The sequence below is a fragment of the Phoca vitulina genome, unplaced genomic scaffold (assembly GCF_004348235.1).
Source record: "Phoca vitulina isolate PV1807 unplaced genomic scaffold, GSC_HSeal_1.0 scaffold3, whole genome shotgun sequence".
Taxonomy (NCBI): domain Eukaryota; kingdom Metazoa; phylum Chordata; class Mammalia; order Carnivora; family Phocidae; genus Phoca; species Phoca vitulina.
The window spans coordinates 83,949,089-83,971,343 of record NW_022589706.1 but is presented as its reverse complement, the minus strand read 5'-3'; the positions used below and the strand labels follow the sequence as shown (position 1 = coordinate 83,971,343).

The window sequence follows — 22,255 nt, the reverse complement described above, 5'->3', positions numbered from 1 at the left end:
ACTTAAATGCTTTGCTCTGGCAACTAAACCTCATCACTAAGAATACATGTTCTTTTATCTTTTCACCCTGTCTTCCTCCTTGCTGCCTTCATCCTAGTTCCTGCTCTCCCCTTGGTTGTTAGGTGGCTGCCAGTCACGCCTGGGGCTTCCTTCTTTCGTATCAACATGCAGAGAGTGAATGAGTGCTTTCCCCCAAACATCTTACAAAATGTTGGAGCTCCATTGTAAATGGGGACACAGAGGTCTTGGCCTCCCCCTTCTCCCCTGGCTTGGAAAATGTCAGAGGCTGATTAGCTACTGCCACCACAATTTCTTTTCTAGAAGCCCCAGTCACATGGAAAGTTGCAAGAATCACTAGTTGTGTAATTTAGAAGAGATTCGGGTAACACGAGGGAGCTGGACAACTATGTTATATCTGACTTATCCCAGTCCTAAGAAACTCTTCTACTTCACATAACCCATTTTATCCATTTTGATTATTTCTTCCTAAAACATACATCTTTGTTCTTAATCTTTTTTCACCCATAAGCATGCACATAGTGAACAATTTTTTATATATATACACAGAAAAGGCAATCCTCTGTGGCATCATGCTCTCTGGTTGGTTTTTGCTCATTTTGGTACCTTTCATAAGCTATTTACAAAGTACTGGATAGTGTTTCTCTTAGACCCAGGCAAGCAGTGCTTCTCATTATGCCTCCTCTGTCCCTCCTGTGGTATGACCCTCCACACAGAGTGAGGAGTCCACAGGGCCAAAGAGGCATGCCTACTCAAAGTCCAACTCAAAGATCACTTCTTGATCACATCCTAGGTACCCACAACCCAAGAATTCCTGCCTCAACTCTCCTGATTCTGCTTCTAGTGCTTGTATTGGCCTCTTCTTTGGGTCCAGAGTCCCACGAGCGACCACACAGCTGGTGTGTGCACCTCTAAACCTGTGGGTGGCCTTGAAGCCACTATGGGTGGGGAGCTGTGGGCAAAGCTTGCAGGCTGTGATGTTCACATACAACCTCCAGGGCCCTTCTTGGTGAAGAATAAGACTGGGGTTGGGAAGAGACGGGAAGATATTAGCACTGTTGGGTGGAATGTGGGGTCATCCATGTGTACTTCTACCCAGACCTTCAAAGCTTAGGGGTGTGCTCAAGGCACATAATTTTCATTAATGTAAATTTCACCCAAATTAATGCAACTTAGCTATTTTCTATGATCACTAAATTCTTAGCTATCTAAGAATTTGAATTTCTTTGTTCAAATTATATTTTGTACATTTCTTAGCAGAACAAAAACTGAAATAGTCGTAAGTAGCAGACTTATTTCTGAAATAGTCCATGCCATAATATTATTGCTACAACTGCTATGTTTACTTATTTGGCATTTTAGACATTTGTACTTTTTTAAAAAAGCGTACTGAAGGTTTGATTACTAGGTTCAGTTTAGTTATTACTTTAATCAGTTTAAGGCCCATTTCAGTAAGTTATCTTAAATAAAATGTTTTTATTAGGCTCCTGGCTGATACACCCGTCGACTTTCTACTCATTAGTATTCGTATTACCAATGTGGACAGAGAGATTCTAATTTTAGGGAGGGATTTTGCTGATTAGATAAACAAGACAGAGCCCTCTACAGGACACCGGATTCGCTGTCATATAACCAAACCCAAGTGCCCAGGTTTACTGGGTTTTCTTTTGCCAAGTTACAAAGCCTCCTCTGCCTGTAGGCAAGGAGGAGGAAAAGAATTGGAGACTGGGCATGCAAGCAGAAGCCTTTTAGAAACTACTAAATCTCGGGGCGCCTGGGTGGCTCAGTTGTTAAGCGTCTGCCTTCGGCTCAGGTCATGATCCCAGGGTCCTGGGATCGAGCCCCGCATCGGGCTCCCTGCTCCGCGGGAAGCCTGCTTCTCCCTCTCCCACTCCCCCTGCTTGTGTTCCCTCTCTCGCTGTCTCTCTCTGTCAAATAAATAAATAAAAAATCTTTAAAAAAAAAAAAAAAAAAAAAAGAAACTACTAAATCTCTTTAGGTAAGAGAGAGTAAAGCTGAATGCCCAGGGTGGTCTAGGAGAGAGAGGGGAGGAGGGGGAAAGGTGAGATGGAAGCCAACAAGATGCTCTCTGATGTGACACCTTCCCAGGAACACCAGGTAGTCAATCCTGAACTTACAAAAGGCCTGGGGAGAGTGGGGTTCTGGAGGCAACTGGTGAAGGGAATTGACTGACCCATTTGAAATGGTCTGGGGCAAAACCGCGATGAACCCCAGCAGAGGGGCCCAGGGGAGCCCTAGATTCTAGACTTCCTTCACCTGTGAAATTGGGCCCTAAGCTGAGTTTAATCAGGTGTCTGAGGAATAAGGAATCACCAGGTGACATCTTGAGTCCAGCAACAGCAACAAATAATAATAATATTAATATTATGTAGGTATCATGAGTTCAATAAAATTTTCTAATTCCTATTTAAAGCAATAATAAAATCAAATCTTAGTCCTTAAGAGCAAAGAGAAAGCAAGCATTTAATCTACTCCCACACACTTCAGAGAAGGAAAGCTGAGCCCCACAGAAGCTTAAGCAATTTGCTCTATATCACAAGACCAGAGGAGGAAAACCTGAGATTAGACTGGAGGCTTCCTGAAGCCACTTTCCTCTTTCATGCTCAAATTAAACAGAAAAGAAACATAATAAAAATGTATGAGGTTTCTTTAGACACAAGTTGCTCGGATGGAACATAGGATGGGGAATCGGAAGACCTGGGCTCTGATCTTACATCCGCTCTTTGCAGGTATTTGCCTCTGGAAAAGTTACTCTCTGAATGTGCTTCTTTATCTGTTAAGAATGACTGGCTTGGTTCCTTTCAACTCAAAGATTTCACTGTTTTGTGAGTGCTTCTGCTTAGGGAAGAGCAGATGTGAGTCAGGGTGAGTTCATAAGGTAAATGATGGCATGTGTAAGCTCTGAAAGGGTCTTGTGGGAACTTTAGACAACATGATAATTCATATAACCAGCACTGCCCCAGCTCCTGCTCACCCTTCCCCTTAGGCACATGGGGTGCAGGAAGGAGCAGATGGAAGAATATATGGAAATATATAGAAGGATCCAGTCTCTGTACCCACAGGCAGAACTGTGCAGCCTTCAGTGCTCTCTGCAACCACCCTTCCCCGATAGAGTCCTGGGGGTGCTCAGGGACATGAGCCTCTTGGAAGCCATGGAAGTTCTGCTCATTCAAGGCATCCTGCCCCTCGCAGGACTCCTCCCCGCAGTGCACCCTGCCCTTCACTTACCCGGAGCTGTTCCTCCCTTCCTCAGCCCGAATGTTTCACACTGACAAACATGACTTGTAGGTATCACTGCTGGGTTAACATCTCTCCCATCTTTTTCCTGGGTCCCCTTCTCTTTTCCCACCGATGGCTGCCACGCTATAGCTGAGACAAGTCATCTCTTGCCACCACTCTTATATGTTTTTCAGTTTCCCAGAAGAGAAGTCTTGCTGTCTCTGTCTCTCACCAGGCCTATAAGGGCTTTACATCTTCATGTGTGCTTAATGTGTCGTGAAATGCTACATTTCTATAAATTTCAAAATATGTACGTCATTTTGTACCTCCTACATTCACCCAATTTTGTGTTCATATTCATTTGCCATTAGGAAACCAGGGTAGAAAACTAAATTAAAGAAAACTAGAGAGAATAAATAGGAATGGAGAGCAGAAACCCCATTTTCTTGACGCTTCCGCAAACAGTTGTATCTAGAAGTCCCTGTTGGGTGCCTCGCTGTTTTCAAAGAATCTTCCTCTACCAAGTGTTACTTACCCAATTGCTGCCAAAGCCGCTGAAGCCCCAAAGCCCTATAAAAGCACACCCACTCCTCACCATGGCTGCCTGCAGAAGGGGACTAAAAACCAGTCCTGCTCACCTCTCAAACCACTGAGATCCCTCTGTGCACTGTCACTGTCATGAAAAAAGCACACTTAGTGTTTCAGATAGGTGTCAGTGACCACCAACACCCCGAGCTCCAGAGACAGGAGAAAACCTTAAAGACTGATGCCACGTTCACAGTGCAGAGAATCTAGTCAGTGATGTTATGATAACGTTGTATGGTGACAGATAATGGCTATGCTCCTGGTAAGAAGTTGAATCACTATGCTGTCCATCTGAAACTAATGTGACAATGTGTGTCAACTATACTCAAATTAAAAAATTAATAAAGATAAATAAACCTCAAGGAAGAGTTGAAAATTCCGGGGGAAAAAAAAAAAAGACCAATGCCATGTTCTTCTCAGTATCACTCTTTCCATCCACGGCTGGTCCATGTTCCTTGTAGTTATTCTCCTCTTCTGTTTAAATGAGTTCTCTTTGAAAATGCAGTATTTAAAAGCAGCAAAATCGGTTTTGACAAGTGAATGTAAAATTATATCATGCTAAAAATTTTAAGCTACAACTCATTGAAAATTCCCATTGCCAGAACAGAAAACAATTGCCCTCAGGCGAGTGATATTACCTCTAAATGACCTATTTCCCTTTAGCACTCAATCCTCATAAGACAACTCCATTCCTTCCAATCTTTCAGTGTTCTTTCAAGTTGCCCCTGATTAGCAGTACCTGAAATAGTTGAGTCTTGAGTGATGTCTTACGTTAGAGTTCTAAAGAGCATTTGGTTTGAGGGAGAGAGAGAGAGAAGGGAAGGAAGGAAGGAAGAAAGAAAAGAAAATAGCAAGCAGGCTTTCCTAAAAGTCAGTCCAACTTATTTTTAGCTTAAATACACACATCGTCATTTGTGAGTAATACACAGGGAATGCTTTAGAATTTAAAGTATAAGAGAGAAAACCTTATCAATCTACCTGTAGTTAAGATGTTAGCTGCTGTTTTTCATTATTACTATCTTTGGAATATCCTTCAGTACTTGTGAAATACATTCAGAAATAGATGGACAGATTCTCTTAACAAATAGGAGACCTACTCTCTACACCCAGGAAACCTAATTGTCATTTTTTGTCTGTACTTTTCTGACTTTCTTGCATATGTATATTTTTACTACATTATGTAGTGATGTCATTGTAACTTTATTTGAAGGGGACTCATAATACTTTATGCTCATACACCAGAAAATATTAATACACTACACGACATATGGTTCATTCTTCTTCAATACTTCCTTTTGATTTATGTCTTTTTATTTCATGAAGTGCAAGAAAACTTTGCTCAAAAAAAAAGTTCTATGACCTCAATTAGATGTTCTCTTATTTTTGTATGTATCATTTTTTTCTGGTTCAAAATCAGCTCTTTGGGCACAGGTGCCTATCATGCCTATTTCGTCTTTATCCCATGAAACACTCAGGCCAGAGTAGAACAGGTAGAAAATTCTCACTAAATGTTAGTTGAATGAATTAATGCCTTCCAGAATCCTGTAGCTCGGACTTGGCGCTTAGAGTTATAGGAACCTCCTACTCTAAGTTTGAATATATTCTTCTTGATATAACTCATTAGAAAGGTAAAATGCTGTGAGTCACTTTCTCACTTTTCCTTCTTTCTATTTTCCCTTAGTTCATTCAGGAAATAGCTTTATTTATTTAAATAGCTTTAAAATTTTGTGAGATACCTATTGAAATTATAAACATACGAAAAAATATTTAACCTTGCAAGTAATAAATGTAGAACTGAGCAAGAGTAAACTCTCATTTGTGCTTATTAAAATTGCCCCCCAAATAATTAAAATTGTGATATCCAATGCTGATGAAGTTGTGAAAAAGTAACACAGAGTGGGGGTCCATCAAAACAGATAAAACTTGAATCCTTTTGGAAAGCAATTTAGAAATATTTACAGAGGTGGGTGTTTTAGTTTATCTTTAATAGCAAAGATTGGCAACAACCAAGTATTCAACTGTTTGGGACAGATTAAACATATGATCACGCCTGAGTTTGATAGATGTTAATCAAACTATTCACAAGACACTCATGAATACTATGTGAAAACAAATTTGTAGTATCAAATAATAAAAAATCAGAATGTCATACTATGTAATAAGCTTACAATTGCTTGAAAATATGTAAGCATAAATAAAAAAGACTAGAAGGAAACAGGACAAACTGAAAACAATTATTATAGGGGTGGAATCATAGGTGCATTTTTTGTTTCCTATTATGTTAAAAGATTATTTTAACAGTATATAAAAATTTTAAAACAGGATCAAGTTTTAGTCCCTCGGTATTCATATATTAAGGAGGATGTTAACCAGATACCTAAGCAATGTCTCTCTTCCTTGCTTGAAAATCTCAGCATGTACTTTGTTCAGTTCCAGGGGCTTAACCATTTTTTTATTATTTTTCTGGCTACCATGGTTCTTCTTTGAAAGTCTAAACAAAGTTTGTATTGTTTCCTGGCAGCATCTCTTATTTGCATTAAACCATGAGTTATGATATTAGTGCATCCTGTTGTGGATTCTTTGAAGAAAGCCGACTTGATAGCTCTTCTTCTGTTGCAGAGTAAATGATAGTCCTCTTTCCAGGCATATTCTATTTCTGAGTTCTTACTCTTTGCGATGTACAAATGGCCAATCAAAATTTTCCTATAATAGCCATTGCTTTTCTGTCAGCATTTTTGCCATTTATCCAAGGAAAGTGCAAGAGTTACAATTATAGTGTAACTTTATATACAAAGCAGAATTTCTTCCAGGAAGTTAAGTGTTTAGCAATTATAATAGTCCAGTATAGTAGTAAAATATTTTTTGCTCTTCTAGAAGGATAATGTAAGCTTCGTATTCTTGGTTTATCTGGGAGGTAAATATAAATCATCTTTATATAAGTTATATTTAGTTCAGTTTCCATACATTCTTGAAGGGTCATTTATAAATGAGGACTATAAGCCAAATGATAATGAGGATAGAAATACTCCTATGTATGCTCTCCCAATTTTTAGATGCTTTCATTCATTTTGGAATGCATCATATTGTTACGAGCACAACCTCTTAAGCTAGATCATGAGAGTTCAAATCTTGGCTAGAGTTGTGTAAAACTAGAGAAGTTGCTTAACCTCTCTGTGCTTAATTTCTTCATCTCTTAACTAGAGATAAAGTGGTACTTACCTCATAGAAATTTGTGAGATTAAGTGAATTGATGAATGTAAAGTTCCTGGCACTTAAAAATGGTACTATTATTATTAATGTACATGATTTCGAAGCTGAGAGCACAAATATTGAAATGGCACAATCTCTGCCCTGTAGGTGACTTAGAAAACATGCTTAAAAATAAACTAAATTTGCTGTGAGCCTAAAACTGCCCTAAAAATAAAGCCTGTTTTTTTTTTAATCAACTAAGGAGCAACTTTACTCCCTCATTGGAAAGAAGAAAGCTGTCCCATCATTGGTGTACACTCTAAAGGGCTTTGGGAATGTTTTTAAATGAAAATGAAATTCTAGTTGATATGACTTTGAGCCACATGGAAGCAGCAAGAGCTTACCTATCTTACCTTTGCTGCTGGGCACTTCATGACTTCTCTTTGGAAAACAATTGCTGGTTCAGAGCCTAGGAAAACTATTATACAATCTCTTCTTGCTGAGGTGGGAAACTTGTCTGACCTAGTAACCATCATCTTTCTCCTGAATGCCTATCACTCAATAGGACAATGAGAGCCACGGTTCTGAATGTCTTATTCTAATTATTTTTTACAGCGAAGTTGAGAAGAGAAACCGAAGGCATTTTTACTTTTGACTTTTGTGTCAAATGTGTTTAATTTTGTTGGTGTTCAAAGGTGTGTGTGTTCTTTAAGCTTTAGGTTTGGAAACGCTCATTTGATTAAATCTCATAAATATAGTGATTTAGTCTTTATTTTCCTGAGCTGATGAACCACTTAAAAGTTCTCCATCAAGAGAGCTTATGTTTTCAGATGTCTTTAATTCATTCCACAAACATTTATTTATTGCCTACAAGGTACCCAGCACCATGCTAGATACTCATTTCCGTCGGTAAGTTGCTTCAGCTTTCTTAATGGAGAAAAGACTGAACAAAGGAAATCAACCCTGTTTTATCCTTTTCCCCCAGCACATAGAATTTTGGACCAAATGAGCTAATTTGTATTTACCCTAGTAGGCACTTATTTTTCTACTTCTAGAGCATTATTGGATAGCTATATCCTCTAATAATCTATATAATGTATGGATTTTGTGTATTTTATTTAATAGTATCTATTTTTTTCATGAGGGTGAGCCTGGGTTGCCTGGAACAGTAGGACAAAACGGAATACCAGGGCCAAAGGTTAGTACAAATGAAACCAAGCAGAATCATTTGAGATATGAGTTTTCATGAAATTGTAAGCTGTAACAATTTTTTATATCCCACTGGTTTTACTTGGATGGAATATTTGTCAGTAGTATAATATGCTGCAGTATAGAAGTTTGTGACTAATGACTAAATTGTTTAAGATTCTCATTAGCATTAAAAATGCAGAAAAACAAATAAGATAACAGTTGTCAAAATTTTTATTCTGGGATACTTCGATAACGTGAGAAAAAGCCCATATTTCAAATATGACTCTTGTCATTTTGCCACTTAATGAGTGTATTAAAATGTAGGCCTTGTCCATACTGCCTCAAATGTGCATAATATTTATAAGACTTACTAAAGATGATTTTCACAGTGCCACTGTGGCCTTTCTTCAATATTTGGTCACCTCCAACACTTACACATATAAGCAGTTAATCAAATGAAGAGCAGAATAAAGATGTGGCATGTTTTGCTTTGTTTTTTTAAGATGTTTACTTTTTTAAAGTAATCTCTACACCCAATTCACAACTCCTAGATGAAGAGTGGTACGCTCTACCGGCTGATGTGGCATGTCTAAAATTTAAAAATGGATATAGTCTGAATTACTAAATAGGGAAAACATATAACGAGGATTTTTTGGGGGTTGCAAATTTTCTTTGTTTTTTTGAAGAACAAATGAATCTGTTAAATATAAAAAGATTGGTGACAGTTTAGTTTAAACCAAACAGGCAGACAAATCCCAAATCCTTTGATGAGTGAACATCCCTTGAAGTACATAACTAATGTCTAATCCCGTCAGCTGTGCGGGTGTGTATCTGTACCCACAGATGCCTGTCAGCTGATTTTACAGATCACATTGCTATTGACAGGCGCCTAGGACAGACCTAAAATTTATAGACCTGCCCTTTGTCCTGCAGGAGAGGAAAGGAAATATTCCTTCTGGGACTACAGCCATTCTCCTGTCTTTTCCCCTCTCTTGCTCCATGCTAAACAGCCAAATGATAAGAGTTAATGCTTAATGCATGTTCTCAGGTCTATTCTTCTGTTGCCTAGCAACCATCAGGATGGATGTTGAGCACTGAAAGGTGGCCAGAAATTCAGAAAGCCAAAGGGTCAGACTGAGTCCCAGCAAATTAAAAGAGTCTTGCCTCCAAACTGACTTCGAGGGGTTTTTAATTTTAAAAAACACAATAATCATCTTAAGCCAATTTTTTTTAAGCAGCCTCTTCTCATGGTAACACTTACTGATGCTTTTCATAAGAAGAATATTATCATAATGTGTATGATTTACTTTAGAATTCTCCCACTCCATCACCTATGCCTTCCTGGGTAAAGTGAAAATAAGGATTCTCTTCAAAGCACAGTTTGGCATTTTAGTCCTCATACGGTCCAGGTCATCATTTTGAATAAAGACATTCTCCTAAACTCGCTTTGACTCTGCCCCATTCTAGTCTCTTTCCTGAAGGTACCACTGCTGCCTAAAATATACCTGATTTGGAACATGCTGGTTACCAGCAGGTTAGGGAGAATTCATGACACTCTGAAGGAGTCCAAGTTCAGACCATGTTTATGATCATGTTTGAAGAAGACAGATGGGAGAACTACACAGACTCCAGACCCCTGAAATAATCTATACACTGGGGGCTGCTTTGAGTAAAAGACCATGAAAGAATGTGCTAGCCCACCTTACTGCTTCTGAGTTTGGAGGAAATAAAAACTTGAAAACTAAGAAGCTGCTGAAGACATTGAATTGGTACCACATTGTTCTTAATGCCCCAAAAGCTGGATTCTGGATGATAATTTTAAATACCTTTCTTTAGTCCTTTAAAAGCAAAGAATTAAGATTACATTTGATATTGATATCCATGCCCAATTCTTCAGGAAACTCATCTTACCATTTGTTTTCAATATAGCAATTCTATGTTGCCAAAATAGAAAGTGTCGCATATAATTGACTTAGTATGTTCAATATCTGATTTTGGTAGGTGGTGTTTAATTGGGTGTTTTATAATTTAATGTGTCACTCAATCTTTGTTCTTTTGCTCAGGGAGAACCTGGAGATCAAGGCGAAAAGGTAGGAATGATTCTGCCTGTAATTATCTTTTTTTTTTCCCTAAAGAGGTATCAAACCAAAATATATAGAGGTATGGATGACTACATAGCAATAGATATAGATCCATAGATATAGATAGATATAACAACCACTGTTCGTGTCAAACTCTTAATTAGTAGAAGGAGAGAATAGTGTAATTCTTATGTATGGACAGAGGTTTGGGTAAAAAGGTTTAAAGAAATGGAGGGAAAGGAAGATATTTGAACATTCTATGTCAAGCTTCTAAGTGGTTTTCAAAAATCCCTAGGTCTGCAAAACTTCTGTTTTTACCTACTTGCTATTGCCACCCCAGTGCTTTTCTAAGCATCCATATCTCTCCCTACTGCTTCTTAGGTCATGAAGTTAAAGGAATACAGATGCTTACCTGCAACAAATACATTGGAAATTGCCCCACAAAGAATTCCTATAAAAAAGCAAAAAGAGAAACAAAAGGAGGAGGAGAGTGCCATATGTTAAATTTCTCACAGATGTCCTTCATGACTACTTTTGGGGCGTCCTGATTATTTTTAGACTCTCAGTGCATATCGTGGTGCTAATTTTTCTGGTTCTCATGCTATTTACTTTAATAATGCTTGAGAAATGTGCTGCCTGCGTAGGAAGCTACCCACACATTACACCATGCTCTTCAGAAGTGATGTGATCGTTCGGATAAATTAATATCATCACCTCTAATCCTAAAAGAAGTACATCTAAAGACCCCACACACTTCTTGAATGTAACTGTATTTTTTGGCACTGTGAGGCAAAAATTAAAAAGGCATTCATTTAAATGGAGAGAGAGCAAAGCAGAGGGGACGACTCAGTCAAACCCTTCATTTCGTGACCACTCTGAGCCAGTCTTCCTAATAAGAAAGTTTGTTGTGTCTGTTTTGTTTTTTAATAAAGGGATTTCCAAGCAATCTTTTGAAAAGTATGCTAATAGGCTGCCTGTCAAAGGTTCCTCAGATTATCAGTACATTTATTTGGTGTCCAACCAGTTCCTTGTAATTAACCTGAAATTAATTAGTCATCAGATCACTCTTCTGTGTAGAAATTAAGGAGGGGAAAGGATCAGTGCCAGCACCATCCCGGGGATTCATCAGATAGAGCCGCTCCGGCTCCCAGGCTCTGTGGTGTGTCGGTCACCATAGACAAACACCTGAGCAGGTTAGCTTCATATGTATGTGAAACACGAAAAGAAAATGGAGAGAAAAAATGTCTCTCTCCCCCACATCTCTTCCCTCTTCCAGGGAAACCATCATCAGTACTTTATCTCTTATTTAAAGGAAATTTTTAAATGATGCAAAAGTGATCTCTTATGAAGCTAAACAGAAGGGTGTTCCAGCTTATGGAATGTATGAACAATAATGCATTGTTACCGCTAATGGCTATCAGCTTATGCTGCATCAGATACTGGCCTAGTTGCTTTACACACATCATATTGTTTACTTCTTATAACCCCATAAAGCATTCTTGCCCTTCTGTTACACATGTGAAACGTGATGTAGGGAGCATTTCATTTGCCCAGTAGGTGCTGGAGCTGGGCTCAGTCTCTCTGGCGCCAAAGTCCATGATGTTTCCACTATAACATGCTGTAAGACTTAAATGAAAGAATTCAGCTTTGAAGGAATCAAAGCATGGATAATGAGTGAATGACCTTTTTTTCCTAATGCATTGCTTTGTGGTAGGAAAGAGATGTGAGGGAATAAGCACAGGAAATCTCAAAAATAACCCAGAAAGCATAAACTCCCCAATTTCTGTTACTATAATTAAAAAAGAGAGTGTTCAAATAAAATATAAAGTTCATTTCACAAATGCAAAACACATAGGTGCAGACAAATTAATCTTCCGCCCACAGTTTTGAGGGCTGTGTCATGCACTTTGAAGCCCTGGAGATTTGATTTGAGCTGAACTTGAAGACAGAGTAGGATTTACACAGAGAGAAGGGGCGGGGGGGCAGGAGCTCAGGTGGCAGGAATGGCAGGAAGGAAGGACACGCTGGCGCTAAGGCATGTGGCATATTGAGGGAATGGTCAGGAAAAAGGCTTTCTTGAGGAGAAAAGACATATCGTTAAGGAGGCTTTACGTGCCAGAATGAGCTAGTAGAAGTCAGAGAAAGTACTGCTTTCTGTTGCTATCATAGAATAGTTTAAAACTGTTCAGCTATGTTCATTGTAATAAATTTTATTTGGACCACTTGATATCAGGCAGCTGTTCAAGTAAAAATACATTAGCTCTGTAGAACATTTGCAACAGATTTTAATATATAGCGCACATGAAAGCAAACTCAAAATAATGAAAGCTACTGTGTGTAATGTCACCAATATATTTTACTATATCTCTCCCTCCCCCATTTTAGGGAGAAGCTGGAGAGAATGGCCCCAAAGGTGACACAGGCGAAAAGGTACAGTGTTGTAAAATATGAAAGAGTATGTGTATGAGCAAGAAATATTATTTCATGTATGTGAACACAGAAGATTTTGAGACAGGTAAATGAGTGGTAGTAACTTAGTGTGATAAGATGGGAAATAATTCTACAATTTTAGAGAACATTTGAATATCTAACTTATGAAGGTGATCGTTCTACAAACTCCTAGCTACAAATTTAAATATTTTATTTTTTTAATTAAAAAAAAATTTTTTTTTATTTATTTGACAGATAGAGACATAACGAGAGAGGGAACACAAGCAGGGAGAGTGGGAGAGGGAGAAGCAGGCTTCCTGCAGAGCAGGGAGCCCAATGTGGGGCTCGATCCCGGACCCTGAGATCATGACCTGAGCCGAAGGCAGATGCTTAACGACTGAGCCACCCAGGCGCCCCCAAATTTAAGTATTTTAAAAGTAAAATGGTATGTCACAAATTCTAGAAAATGTGTAGCTAGGTTTGCAGTAATATGGCCTTCAAGGAAGAAAACCATTTATTCATGTGTAAGTGGGGCACTCCCTTGATACTCAGAGATATAAACTCTGAAGTGATTCCATTTGTTCCGATTTGGGGAGAGAACAAGTCACAGGATTGGGATGAAATTTAAAAGTTTGAAAGTAAATGTCATTTGATTAGAGCCTCTAATGCAATCTTGAAAATTTGCCTTGACCTGAAATCTACTAAATCCAGATATTTTGCCAGGCTTTGTGTTGTCTTTTCTTTTTTTTAATCTTTTAAATCATTATTAGCATCTATATTACAGTGGTCTTGTGGCTCATCTTTCTACCTCTTCTCATCACCCCCCTCCCCGTCTATCATTATAGCTTCTACTTTGGCTTCATACTTCACAGATATCTCTGGCATAAGAAGGGTATTTCACTTCACTTGTGCTGTAAAGGATTAAGAAGAAGATCTTTTAAGAAACTGAAAATAGAATAGTCAGATTTTCATGAAAATCAAGCTAAGTAATTGAGTGATAAAAGATTTATTCATTTAAGCTTAGAGTTGAGGATAAAAATATTTCACTTTGAAAATTATTACAGTACAGATGGATAATGTTAGTCATAAAAGCATCCCCATAAAATAAAGAGAAATTTATCTTTCTCATTCTTATAAATATTAATATAAATATGGCATGGATGGTAGGAATGAATTAATATCACCAAGTCGCAGTTATGTTTGTATTCGAAGAGCAGTCCAGAAATTAGAGTGGACCCTCAGTCTCTTGTAGACTGGGGTTTCCCACCCTCATCATTATTGACATATTGGGCCAGATAATTCTTTGTTGTGGGGGCTGTTGGATGTTTAACATCATTCCTGGCCTGTGGCCGCTAGATTCCAATAATTGTGACAACCAAACCTATCTCTAGACATTGCCAAATGGCCCCTGGGGCACAAAATCACTTCTAGTTGAAACCATTGTTGTAGACCCATTTTATATACCTGTCAAATTTAATTATCATGCTGCAATCAAATATGACATACATATGCTTAATACTTAATAAGACCAACAGTGTACTTCGATCACTCTCGAAGTCAGAATTTCAAACCCCAGATATATAAACTTGGATGTTATATTTAACTTTCTTGTTTATACTTAAAACCAGAGGTCAGCAAACTTCCTATTAAGGGCCAGAAAGTAAATATCTTGGGTTTTCTGGGCCTTGTGGTCTCTGTCACCACTACTCAACTCTGTTCTTACAGTGTGACAGCAACCATAAACAGTATGTCCAGAAATGAGTATGACTATGTTCCAATAAAACTTGATTTCTGGGCACTGAAATTTTAATTTCATGAAATTTTCACATGTCATGAAATATTATTGTTCTTTGATTTTTTTTTTTTTTTTAGCCATGTAAAAATGTAAAAACCATTCCTAGCACATGGGCCACACAAAAGCAGGTGCTAGCTGGAGTTGGCCCACGGGCCTTAGCTGCCAGTCTCTGCTTAAAGAAAGGAAATCTTCTAAACAGAGGGCGTTTTTTCAAGTGAAAAAAGCTTATGCCAAGTCTGAACTACACCTATGTGGATTCCTGTAGAGAATTTTATGCTTTAGAAGATGTATTTTTAAAGCTTCATTTTTGGAATGTAGGCCAATAATCGTTTCTTTAATGACACATTTTTAAATTTCAATTTTCCAGTAGTAAAGCAGCTTTTTTTCTTTGAAAAGATCTTATATTAAAGCAAATCATTTACCATACCGACTCACATAGAGTAAACTCTCAATAAATGTTAGCTTTCTTACCACATGGAAATTGAAATCAACTAGATGGGCTGTTTTCTTTTTTATCAAAAATTTTATTAGTCAACTGAAATTAAGTACAAGAAATGCTTCAGTTAAAAGGGAAATCATTTCGGGGCGCCTGGGTGGCTCAGTTGGTTAAGCCACTGCCTTCGGCTCAGGTCATGATCCTGGAGTCCCGGGATCGAGTCCCACATCGGGCTCCCTGCTCGGCAGGGAGTCTGCTTCTCCCTCTGACCCTCTCAAGCTCTCTCTGTTTCATTCTCTCTCTCAAATAAATAAATAAAATCTTTAAAAAAAAAAAAAAAAAAAGGGAAATCATTTCTATAAACTTTCAATGGGCCTAAAAGGGAATTGTAAATAAGAATCTGTAATGTATAATATGTAATCTGACCTGTAGCATTCATCCCGAGAATGCTGTAATTGGAATATAATTTTTGATGTGTTTTTTAAAACATTTCCTGCTTCTGTCATATAATTTGTTTCCAGTATGTTGGAAACACTCTTCTCACGGCCTTTGGGTTCAGTATGTGAAACTCATTCATCATTTACCAAGTTTGAGATGTAAAATCAAAAAATGCTTTTTTTTTCTGCCATTGAAGTAGTAAATTACGTCATTGACTGATTCACTTTAATAGGATTTTTTTTCCTTTTGATCCAACTCTGTGCCTTTGGATGGTAGAGCAATCTAAACCTTTCCAGACTGGTCATCTGGAAATGCTGTGGAACTGTAAAAACCATGAGGCTGGGTTTTGTCCCTGGCCAGCAACTGCAGTACACTCTAGGCTTGAGAGTAACACACCAAAGAACGATTTCAATCACGTGTGGAGTTATTACACAAAGGTCATGTTCTGCTCTTTGGAGCGTTAATCCCACCAACAAATGTAGAAATGGATTTGTTATCTCTTTCAAGCAACTTGAAAGTAGGTGTTTGTGCGGCAAGCTGAATGGTTTGATCATGCCAATCTGTTATTCACAATTCAGTCTGCTGATTCGGAAGCTCCACCTTCCCGGTCTTGGGACGACCTGACAGGTGCCTTCACTTTCTCTGGTCCCTCAGTCTCCATTCCCGGAAACACACTGCCTTCTTGGTTTATGCCTACATAGCATCTTTGATTTGCATCCTCTGAGCCTTTGCAGAAGCCGCACCCATATTTGGAGCTACCATCAAATTGTCTCTTCTTAAAATCACATGTGAAGGTCTATCTCCATGGGCCCCCACACCCCCCGGTCAATGTGGGGCCCTCTCTAACTCGGCACATGTGGTTGCCTCAGCTTAGAACACTCTTACTGTCTGTCCACTCCCACCTCCACCATCTATTCTTCAGTCCCCTGAGACCTTAATTTGTAAGTCATTTCCCTGGGGCAGCCTTTCAGTCTCCTTCAGATTGGTTAGGTTACCTACTCTATGCTCCCACAACACTCTTTAAAATCTCTTTCTTAACTGTTATCAGGGTTTATTGTCATTCCTTGTTTAACTGGACATCCATCTAGCTCATTGGGAAAGAAAAAAACACATAAATAAACAAAAAATCTATATGATGCCAAACTACTCCCAGCACCAATCCAAGCTCCTGGCACATACTTGTGAGATAATAAATATTTATTGAATAAAAAGTTTGTTTTCCTTTCAACTGCTTTTTATTTTCATGGAACGGTAGAACTTTTTCCTGTGACATGCATTTGTTTATCATGTCTTCTGCTATATACAGAAATAACAGTATTTCCCAAACATGAGAATCTTCCTATTTTTTTAATTTTTCTTTAAAAAAAATGGAAAGAAAGGAAGAAAAAGAAAGTATTTTTCATGCTTTCAATCAATAACATTTTTGTGTGTGTGTATTAGTATGTGACTGTCATGAGCACAGGCCAAGGGCGGGGACTGTAACTGCATTGCTCCCTGTTCTCACCCACCTCCCCGCATCCCTGCAAACAGAACACGGCTGGCTCATAATCAGTGCTCAACAAACAACTTATCGAATGAATTAATGAATGATAAAAATATCACCACATTCACTTCATTTATCCGCTTAGACTTTATTAATACATACATAACATTATATACTAACTATTGTGTTTGAAAATAATCACGACCAAAAACAGAAACTCTCTGTGTTTGAATGATCAAAAGTCTAATTCATTTATCTCGAGTGTCTTCTCAAAGGATTTTCCCATTTGTGACTCGCCCTGTGGAAACGTGTTTCTAGACCAGCCAACTTATGAAGCAAAGAGTGTACTTAAGACATGGTTGGGTTTTTCTGACTTTAATCCTGTATTCACTTTCACTTTTGGAGGAATGAGGATTATAACACTGACTGTTTTATTTCCACTACTTGCAGGACTATCCTTTAACATGTTTAACTTATGACTGTCTTTCAGCAGTTGTCTTGCCACTTAAAAGTTATAAAAATTCCTCGAGATTTCACAGTCTAAGTTTTTAAAAAGAGAATTAAAATATCACTCACAGTCCCCTCAAATGAAACTGCTCCAATTTCCACAAATAAATCAGCCTTTCAGGAAACTGTCTTTTTCTCTCCATCCACTTTCTATGAGAACTAAATCTAGTCCTTAGTCTCATTGGTAGATTATCCAGCCACTTTCCATTAGGACACTAAAAATAAAAGGTTTTAAACTGCAGTTAATACAAGCAACTTCCTTTTATTTACAAGTTTACTGCAACTTTTAAGCCCTGTTGTCAAAACAAAATAAACCAATAATTCTTATTCTAATAAAAAGAACATGGCAATGGAACTTAGGAAGTCCAAAATTCACTTATCCTCTAGTTCCTTCAGTTTCCTTATCTATTACATGAAAATAATAATATCTGCCCTATCTCATCAGAGTTTTATGGGGTATAAATGAGATGAAAGAAGGGAGTTAGCAAAGTCAAAATTGCTTTTAGGAATACAAAGGTGTTATTGTGCAAAATATTGCAAACCTGATTCATTGGTGTTGATAGCTTTCAGATTTGATTTAGTAGAAATAAGTATTATTTTATTAGCCACATCTATTTCACTCCCCATTTGGAACTCAGTTGAATGTAAATGATCAGAAAGAGAAGTCAGTATAAGACAGTATTTAGGGCCCTTATGTTTTGTCATGTTTTAATTTTTCCTTGGGTAATAACAATTACAGACATCAAAGAAGCTCACATATGTATCAGTTTCTTCAGTAAGTTAATTTATGATTTCCTTCTCCTTCCTAAGCTTTTCCCTCCTAATTTTTTTTTTTCATTTTGATCCTTGACTGCTGACTTGTTTAAAACATTCTTTTTGAGATTTGTTCATTCACTTGCCATAAAGGTATCGAGCATCTCTATGGGCTAAGCACTGAATAAAAGTAGACACTGAATATGCCCCCATGTGGCTGATTGTCTGATGAAGGGACAGACAATGAATGGGCAGAAAATATAAATACGTAATTATGAAATGAGCTATGCAGGACATGAACAGAGCTCAATGCTGTGCAGTAGGATATTGTATGTGAGGGGTATGTGTCTGAAGTTGGTTGGTGAAGTGTTCTTTGAGGCGAAACCACGTAAGCTGAGACCTCAAGAAAGAGAAGGTGCCAGCCTGGAGAAGAGATGGGAAGAATTGGGCGAGGGGGACCAGTGCTCCATGGACAGAGGCCTGAGGCCTCATCTGTGTCTCTAAAAGAGAGTAATGAGCAGTTTCCTAAATCCAGAACAAGGAACCAGATCCCTGGAGTTCCTTGAACACTTGCATGGATATGACAGCTGAAGAAATTCCAGTATGTACCTTCCTCCTGTGGCAGTTCCTATTTTCTCAACAGTCTCAAATGGCTAAGTTTTCTCCCTTTTTTTTTTGCTTGTAGCATGTTCATGGGACAGGGGGGTTAGAAGGAGTTTGAAAACCAAGGCACTTTTGTTGGCCTCATTTTAGAAATAGATGGACATTAAGGAGGGCACGTGATGTAATGAGCACTGGGTGTTATATGCAACTGATGAATCATTGAACACTACATCAGAAACTAATAATGTACTATATGTTGGCTAATTGAATTTATTTTTTATTATTTTTTATTATGTTATGTTAATCACCATACATTACATCATTAGTTTTTGATGTAGTGTTCCATGATTCATTGTTTGTGTATAACACCCAGTGTTCCATTCAATACGTGCCCTCTTTAATACCCATCACCAGGCTAACCCATACCCCCACCCTCCTCCCCTCTAGAACCCTCAGTTTGTTTCTCAGAGTCCATAGTCTCTCATGGGTAAAAAAAGAAAGAAGCAACATTCTTAACTAACCTCCATATTCTTTTCCACGAATCCCTCTCTGCAGATTTTATAAGCATATTTGCTTTGGGAATGTAGTCACCCTCTGTGGTATCCCGATGGAGTACAGTACCTTTTAGGAAAGCACATTCTACTTCAAGATTTTCTCTCAGGTCTTACATATGTCCCTGCCACCCAGGAGTCATCCATCATCCTGTAATTTTCCGGTGACTGTGTCACAATGAAATAAGTGTAAAGCTAGAGAAAATGTGCTGGTCATAACTGTGACAGTGCCTCGTGAGTTAAACAAACCGACCTGCTACGTGGCTTTTTCCAACTCGACATCATTAACCCTTTGACTTTATCTGTTGAACCCTGACTTTCTGAAGACCGAGAGGGTCAAGGAACTCCCAGTAACTGAGAGCCCGTGACATTCATACATTCCAGGAATAGAGAAAACCAAAATTCCAGATCTCAAAATTATAATTTATTACTTTAGAATACACTTTTAGCACTGTATCAAGGGAAGAGATACATATTTATATGTTTCTATTGACCTCAAGGAATATAGCCCTTAAGTATTTTGCATTCAAAATAAACCCATGTTTTTAGAAGGTGCATTGTTTAGCTTGGAAATTGTTGACATCTTAACAGATGCCATGTTGGTATGGTCTTATGGAGCATAGTCAGGCCTGTTAGTCATGGGGCTCCTTTGAGTGCCATGTTGATAATGGCTGTCTGTGTGCTTGTGTGTTTCCTATTCTCATAACTTGTGGACTAATCTCTCATGCGTTTTGTTTTAGGGTGACCCTGGATCATCTGCTGCAGGAATTAAGGTAACTATAACCTTGCGAGTGTTTGTACCCCAGGAGTTATAGTTTTGAATTTTATAAACCTCTACTTTCTCTTCTTTTGTACCAGTTTTGGTGGTTATAACTGTTTTTATTCTTCTGCAATATTCAGCTCCCAAACTCAACAGAGAGTATCTGCTGGAAATCTGATAAAGGCTTAAATAAGAGGTCTTGCCTTCACTTCTCTCTGCAGTTGGTTTTTATAGAAATGGGGATTTGTATGTGAGCTTTAGGTATGTTCACAGCAAAAAAAATTCCCTGTCTCTGGTGAGATATAGAATAATAGAATAAAGTGAATGAAATACATGTGATCAAGAAGGCTAGGCCATCTCTGTGAAAGTGTCCAGAGGCCTAAAGGTTTTGGAAAATTCTTGTAAGATTGTTTTTATCATCTTTGGTTTTCTTTTGGCCAGGGGGAACCTGGAGAATCTGGTCGTCCAGGGCAAAAGGTAATACCTCTCTTCTAGTGTTCTTTGTACTGCCCCGTATTTGCCATTTTATACCTACTATCCACTGTGTGATATGAAAACCATGATTGGAAAATGATGTAGTTTTCATGCTTTGCATGCAGAGTGTTATTGATTGTTTTGCATTTTAAAAGGGTTGATGCTGACCATGGCAAAATAGGAAATGCCCTGTACATGTGAAAAAGATGCTTTATAAACTAAGGTCTGCATATACTCAGCTGTCTGAGGCTAACAAAGATCAGTCGGGTTGGAATGCCAACAACTTATCTTGCATGTTTAAAGTTACTCTGCATGTTTCTATCATTCATGAGAAGAAATGAATATTTACTAAACTGTTTCAGTCGGGAATGATAGCTTCTTATATTCCTTATATTCCTTTTCCTTTCATTTCAAATACTTCCCTACTGATAATTTTTTTGTGTGAATTGTATCTACCTATGCAGTGAATGTTATGTTATACAAACCAGATTTGTTAATAAACGAAGTTTTAATTGGAGACACTAGCCAAGCACTTTAACCAATCTGTGAATACATACATGGATTTCTTTTAATCATTTGTACTTCACTTCAGTGATAAATTAGAGGATATGCAGTGATAATGTTTAGATTCGTATTCTCATTTGAGTCTGAGGCAGGAAACAACTGTTAGCAGTTTATTGTCTGAGCATCTGGATATCAGTGCCCAGTGCTGTCAGATTTTAGGTGACGGATGTGTTGGAGCTAACGAGTAAATGTGAATTCCACATTAGGTTAAATCTCTTAAGATCATGACTCTCCCTTTATCCAGCAATAGCTGATTTTGTAGGAAAAAATATGATTAGAGACATAGAATTTACCTCATTAGTGTAAAGGAAAAGAAAGAATAAATCTCATTATAGGAGTTTGGAATCCTAAGGCCTGGTAAAATAATGTTCCCACACTCTTGAAGTCATTGGGAGGATGATTGCTTTGTTTTAAACACTTAGGATTAAAGTAATTTTTGAGCAGGTCTTTCATGTTCTTTTGAAATTCCTTTAATTTAAAAATAGAGTTTTCTTTTGAAACTCGGGCTGTAAGAGTAATGATTCATCACGCCCAGTTTCAGGTAAAGTTCAGACTTTTCCAAAGAGCCCAGCAGAATTCTGCAAATTTTGCTATTTAATTCCTAAGATTTCCTATTGATTCTTTGTGTAAGAAATTTGAAATCAGCGGTATCATCAAAGATCCGTGGTCTGCTTTAGTTTGAAAAAGCAAATAATCTTCTCAGATGATCTAATTTTAGGCCCCTTCATCTTTAAAAATTAAAGGCTAAATTTAAACTGCTCTCGAAATATGTGATATACTAAAAGAAATATCTGCAGGACGATTATGCCTTTTTAACAAAACAAAACAAAACAAATCTGCTATAATTTTGCAGAGGTTCCACTTTTCAGAGTGGAAGATCCAAAATGATTTTCAATTGCTTAATAAAATACTGCCTTATCATGATTATTTAGAAATACAGTTTAGATTCATTCCTGGAAGTTTATAGGTTTACATATGGAAACACTGGATTTCCTTTGTATTTCATTAAAAATCTGCTTTAGATTATATGGAGAGAAGGGGTGGATTCATTAAAAGCTCACAACCTATCTGAATGAGTACGTGCCCTGAAACGAACAGCATCTTTTTCATCAGTATTTAGGCCAGATTCTATCCTTTGACGCAATCTCACTTGCCCA

At 37.9% G+C, this 22,255-nt stretch overlaps 1 protein-coding gene across 4 annotated transcripts in view; it reads left to right on the top strand.

Moving 5' to 3' along the window:
- COL25A1 (collagen type XXV alpha 1 chain) overlaps positions 1 to 22,255 on the top strand; it is a 467,924-nt gene that overhangs the window by 372,548 nt on the left and 73,121 nt on the right. For all 4 annotated transcript variants that reach the window (XM_032400984.1, XM_032400983.1, XM_032400982.1 and 1 more), the window contains exons 13-17: positions 8,177 to 8,230; positions 10,287 to 10,313; positions 12,690 to 12,734; positions 20,041 to 20,073; positions 20,502 to 20,537. In XM_032400984.1, coding sequence (XP_032256875.1) covers positions 8,177 to 8,230; positions 10,287 to 10,313; positions 12,690 to 12,734; positions 20,041 to 20,073; positions 20,502 to 20,537 — 195 coding nt within the window. The remainder of the gene's footprint in view (positions 1 to 8,176; positions 8,231 to 10,286; positions 10,314 to 12,689; positions 12,735 to 20,040; positions 20,074 to 20,501; positions 20,538 to 22,255) is intronic.